At 42.7% G+C, this 5,902-nt stretch overlaps 1 protein-coding gene across 1 annotated transcript; it reads right to left on the bottom strand.

Annotated features, from left to right (window-relative positions):
• Positions 1-102: 102 nt before the first annotated feature.
• samsn1b (SAM domain, SH3 domain and nuclear localisation signals 1b) lies at positions 103-4,070 on the bottom strand. The gene is given in 7 exon segments (XM_056408197.1): positions 103-1,036; positions 1,354-1,504; positions 1,587-1,784; positions 2,433-2,547; positions 2,549-2,582; positions 2,801-2,930; positions 2,996-4,070. Coding segments are annotated over 7 exon segments (816 nt in total). The 5' UTR covers positions 2,999-4,070; the 3' UTR covers positions 103-851.
• Between the last annotated feature and the right edge of the window lie 1,832 nt (positions 4,071-5,902).

Below are 5,902 nucleotides of genomic sequence, written 5' to 3'. Positions count from 1 at the left end.
GGTCAGTAAACTGCAGCTTTACTTTCATGTATTTTACCATTATCACTAACACTCTCGCTACGCTAAGTTGGTATAGGGTCAACGTTAGGATTGTTACACGTTAGCATGGTGACGTTAGCATTTAGCTCAGAGCACTGCTGCTGGCTGTCGACTCGCTTGGTCTTAAGACGAGTCTAAGGAACAGAGACTGTTGCAAGTAGTTTGCTTCAGTTGTAGTTAATGTTTATCATGTAGTGTAACTTCCTGTAAAGTGGGGACATTCTCATATTTATCAATGACAAACAGTAAAGCAGTTAGATAGCATTTGTTTCTATGATTCGTTATGTTAGCTCAATATGGTGTCTCATTCAACTCTTTCTGCATCGCATGAATATCACTAAAAATGCTAATTATTTCCTCACGTGCTACAAACCAAACGACTAATCAAGAAAAGACTAATAAAATGTATAAAGAAAATAGCCGTTGCAGCCCTAGACATATGTACTACTGAAAACTGAATAATCTACTTTTTACTGGATGAACTGTTGATGTCACCTTAACTTCAGCATTCATACATTTCATCAGAATCCACTGTATTGGCGATTCAGAGTGTTTTCAACCACAGTAAATTATAATTACACTCAAAAGAACACTGATTAATAACTTGTTTATTTAAAAAATATATATCTTTACATTTGTACACAGGCATACAGTAGTGGAGTTGAGAATTAGCCGTCTTTAAGGCTCAGCATGGCTGTTTTATTGTATGTGATGAGAAATTCCGCTGTTCAATGTTTTTGAAAAAGTTTTTTATTCACAAGTTGTCTTCAAACATAATAAAGCATAATGACGATACAGAAAGCAGATAATTCTCACGAAGCTGCCGTCTCAGCTGGCTGCGGGTACTGAGAGATAAAGTGCAGGTCTGGGCTGTTGTCGGGGCTGACAGATGGCATGTGGCAGCCGGAGTCTCTTGGGCAGTTGTTCTTATCCGCCTTCATGTTCTCGCCAGGGGTCTCGGCCCCCTGATTGGCCTTGTTCTCCAACTGACTGTCAGCTGTGAAGCAGAGAAGAAGGCTTTGTTGGATGTTCGGTCCCCGAGTTGAATAGATGAGCGCTACGTAATCCTTTAGAGCTATTATTCCTGTGCACCAGGGCTCAGCGGCCTATCTGTGTCCTGCTCTATTCTCAGCTACACTCTTTGGGGTTATCCTTAACCTCTTTAGCTGTGGCCCGGATACCCTCCCAGTCTTATTTGCTTGAGGTGCAGCGTCACTTGTCCCTTTCCCCTTCTGGTTCTAAACGTCTCGGCAAATCATCTTTGGGTTTTATCGGGACACTAAATGTCCTCTTCCTGCATTTCCCAGTACTCACAGTGCAGTTGCTGCAGGGAGAGGACAGCGGAGAGCAGGTGGAGCCTCTGCTCTGGATCAGTCACATTCAGCTCTGTCAGGTGATGCTCCCTCAGCCTCTTCAAGTCGGCCACTGTTTGGTAACCGTTCAGCTGTAGAGACAGGAAATGCTCCTACGGAAGGAATAATTCAGAAGCTGAAGGAACCCAGTCTCGTATGGACGATGAGTGCATCAAACTCCCAAAGTCAAAGTACCTCCATACTGAGGTGCTTCAACACTTCGTGGACAGTTGATTTCTTTCTCATGTGGCTTTGTGTCTCCATGTGCGTATGAGGACTCGCCTCTGTTAGCACATCTACATAAATGAACTTGAAATTTCCCATTCTGCCATTCAGCGTGCCGGTCCATATTCCCATGGAGGGCTTGGCAATTATGTCGATCACATCTCCCACCTGGATGAAAGTTTACTTTTAGTACTATTGCATGTTCAAAACGCATACAATCTCACACGGAGAAAAGATGCTACTTTACATATGTTACGACAATATAAGTAACACAAATACAATGTCAAAATGAATTTAATACAAACATGCTTTATTGCTTTCATATTTCTGTTCACATCCCCAAAGACAACATAGAGTAAAAGACTGAAATAATGAGGTAAACAGACCATTAAGAAAAATGTTATGGTATTCTGTGTTAAAGTATAAGCTATGCATAGAGCATGTTACTTTGACATCTTACTTAGTTTAAGTTCTCATTTTGAGCCCAAACATGTTTTTCTGGAACCGGACGAAGTGGGTTTTGCTAGTGTTTTTGTTTGAGTTGTCGACGTTAACCCCGTGTTTACTGCAATTTATCCTCAACATGTGTCAATATCCTCTCGTTACATGCATAGGGTCTTTTCAAAATAATTAATTTTCACTGGAAACTAATCAGTAAGGTTTAGGGAGCAAGCGTTCGGTTAGCTTTCAGAGAATATTGTGAAATACTTACTTAGGTTTAAGCAACAAAAGTACTTTAGTTATGTTTAGGAAAGTGCCGTTACTAAAATGCACTTGTGACAAACAAATCAACATTGACTTTCCAGCGTTGCTTACCTGGAGTTTGAGGGATTCGTTGTCATATGGACTTGGCATGAAATCGGTATGGACCTTTGCTCTGCCACCAAGCCGTCTTGTGCACAGGAGCTCGTCCTCCAGCCTCAGACTGTCTGTTACTGGAGCAGCCTGACCCACTGGTGACTCCACCTGGGGAACAGCAGACCAACAATAAAGGGACAGCTAGTTTTCTAAGTGAGCTAGCCACACGTCAATAATTAGTTTTTTGTTTTGTCAGAGGTCGGTGTCGCTCCACAAACTAGAGCATCCATATGGGAGTAACGGGACACCTGAGGGAACGAGCAAGGGTTGCATAATTCATCAAGTTGTGGTGGGAAGAAAACACTCTTGGGCCTGAATGTGCTTACTTGAGGAGCTTTGCCCACTGTTGAGGCTGAAGAGGCTTTCCAGAGAGTTACTGGACCGCCCCTGTTCATTACTAAATGGTCGCCGACCAGCTTTCCCCCTCTCGGTTTCATTTTTCTGCGTGTTTCCAGTCTGCACAGTAAAAACACCACAAGTCAAATTTTGTTATCCAGCCTTATATGCTTTATGTTCCCTACCATCCGTCATCTTCCACTTCAGGCGAACAAAAGAGGGAGCTAACCAACCAGGGAGCTGAGTCAGGGCCCAAAGCTGGAGTGTTTGATTCCTCATGCGACAGAGAGGCTCAATGTCCCGGTTTATGCTGCGACACGCAGCTCCTCTGGCAAGCAGAACACTTAATCCTGCAAGGGTTGCCTGGCTTTTTATAGCTGAGACCTGCAGGAGGTGTGTGGCGGGAATAATCCCCAGCTACCTGCGCTCAGCTCTTAACTTCCTCTTCCCTTACGCCTTCAGACCATGTTTGCATCAGCAGCATCCGTGTGCGATTTCTGGAGTGGGGGATCGTGGAGGGGCTGCACTTAAACTACACAGGCATGCAGCTTATTACATATATGATCTGATTTGATCTGAATATTGTCAGGCAGGATCTCGTCAAGCAAGCGATGGCTGGGATGCTGCATGCTGCATGCGAAAACCTGCGTTTTTCTAAAAGCACCACTTAACCAGCCACATGTACACACTGATCACATGGAACACAGTCACTGCCAGTCAGCTGACATATTGTTGGATATCATTTATGACTTCTTTCTTAATGAATAGTCGAAGCAAGCAATCACAATGAAGTTACATGAGGCCATTTTCCAGCAGTCTTGTGGACTGTCATTACAGGGTAAATGGTGCCAAAAGGTCTGCTGTGAAAGGACCTGGAATGTGCTTAATATAAATAACTATTGTTGCCAGTGATGACAATGAGCAATGATTTAGTGCGTGACTTAATGCGGATGTATCATTAATTCTGTTAAGAAAGTCCAGACTTAACACTCAGAATTATTAATCTCTCTGATGAGAATAAGGGTACAAAACACACAGGCAGTCATATACAAATACATGTTAATACACCGACTGAGTGGCACACAGCTGGCATGGCTATGATATGATCAGATATTTTGAAAAACGTAGGTAGAAATATAACAAAGTAGAAGTGTTCCTGTTGGTCCTTTGTGCTTTCTCTGATTGTGTACCAGTTTTTGTTTCTTGGAAATTGCAAACAAAAAAATGTACGCCATCCTCTTGAGCTTTCAGGTATTTTTCTTTTTCTTTATTAGAATAATACATGTGCAGTGTAGTGAATACACGCATGTGTGGATTTTGCAGTGAAACAGTGTATTAAAATATATAATAAATGTATGTATTATCTCATCATGACTGATGATCATGTGTTTTCACACCCTTGTGGTTCCTATTATGAGCTGCAAACGTGTGCAATGTGAGTCTGGTCGAGGTTTGATGAAGTCGCTGGATGACGCTTCTTATGTCTTCAAAGGAAGAAAAAGAGACATCCTTCCACTGTAACTTATATGATATTGTTGTGTGAACACATCATTTAAAGCTTTAGTCCTTTTTGTTTTTTTCACCAGGTCGACCAGATGAGGCGGTAAAACCTCCACGAGCGTGTTGGATGTGCCACGTCGTGTTCGGCGCTAGTTATTTTCAAAGTCTTGTGTAAAAAATGCATAGCCGGTCCTTTGATTGATAGTCGGCGGTGTGGCCGGGCAGGTGTGTGGCTGACAGCTGTCTGCTTGGTAATAGATGTTTCATTAGGGGCCAACCACAGCAAACGCAGGGTGCCACGATGCCAAAAGCAATCGCATTAATAAAAGCTGTGCGGAGTGTGTGACATACAGTGATGGCTGACGGCTCTTTCTCAGGCGAGGCCTCCGCGTGCTTCCTGTCACTGTGCGATAAGGTCTCCGCCTCCCTCCTCTGCAGCCTTGGTGCGGTTAAGTCGCCTTTCTGCTCCTGCGTTAGCTTTAAAAACAAAGCACATGTGAGTAGACGGCTCTGTAAATTCAAATCATATTTGGTTGTGCATGGTGTGGAGGACGTGAAAGTAAAAATAATTCCTCGATGGGCAAACTGGCAGATGGAGGATGTCGCTTCTCTTACCAGAGCGCTTCCATTATCCGACGGCTTCGTTAGAGGGGAGAGCTGTTCGAAAGCATCAAATCTCCCCAATCTGGTCAACTGTTTGCGTGAAAGATTAACATGTGTCTTTTACTGGTGACAGATGGGCACATAATGTAGGTGTGTGTGTGTGTGTGTGTGTGTGACCCCAAAACATAAACAGTTTGTTTATTCCCTGTTCATGACTTGTATTTGAGTGATGTTGTACTGTAGTGTTCAGATCTGACATCTTCCTACAAGAGACAGTGAGTCCTTCTTTACTTGTTTTCCATCAGCTTCAGTTAGCCGCCCACAGAGCATCTGTTACACTAACTCTTGGCTCATTCCCAACATTGACTGTTAGTGAAATGATATTTTACTACAACTCATATTTACTCTGACCGGCCTAATGACAGTTTGATGTTTTGTTGCTATTATGAAATTGCAATATATGACACAGTAGATGTGCTAACTGAGGCCAAACAGGAAACTCATTGTTAAGATGTTCTGAATACCTGAAATGCAATAATAATATAAATGTAAAAGCACTAGCTGGAAATTTAAATTACAGTTCAGTTGGTCTAATAGTTCCCCAAAGAGCTCTGAGGTGCAATTAGAAAGTCAGGCCACGCAAAGCCCACTTTAATGACACTTCAGAGATCCTCTGGGAGCAGAGACGTCCTGCACTGTAGCTTCATGTTGGTGTCTGCACACTGCAGGCTTCTCAGGCTAAATCCACATTAACATCTGAAGAATAAAAACCGTAAACTCAACTTTAAAAGTTTGAACACTCAAGTTAGACCTCACAGGAAATGTGTTGGTCTGCTCTATTCCACCAATCTTCAACAGGAGGAACTGTGTAGCATAACCAGATGTGAGTGAAAGGCTCAACAATAACGTCCACATTGTTTCAAGAGGAAGCCACTTAAAGGGCCAGTACGTAGTATTTAAGGGGATTTATCAATAGAAATGGAATATAC

This window comes from Pseudoliparis swirei, chromosome 3 (assembly GCF_029220125.1).
Source record: "Pseudoliparis swirei isolate HS2019 ecotype Mariana Trench chromosome 3, NWPU_hadal_v1, whole genome shotgun sequence".
NCBI classification, from domain to species: domain Eukaryota; kingdom Metazoa; phylum Chordata; class Actinopteri; order Perciformes; family Liparidae; genus Pseudoliparis; species Pseudoliparis swirei.
The sequence above is the reverse complement of the archived record's forward strand: the minus strand, read 5'-3'. Positions and strand labels throughout refer to the sequence as shown.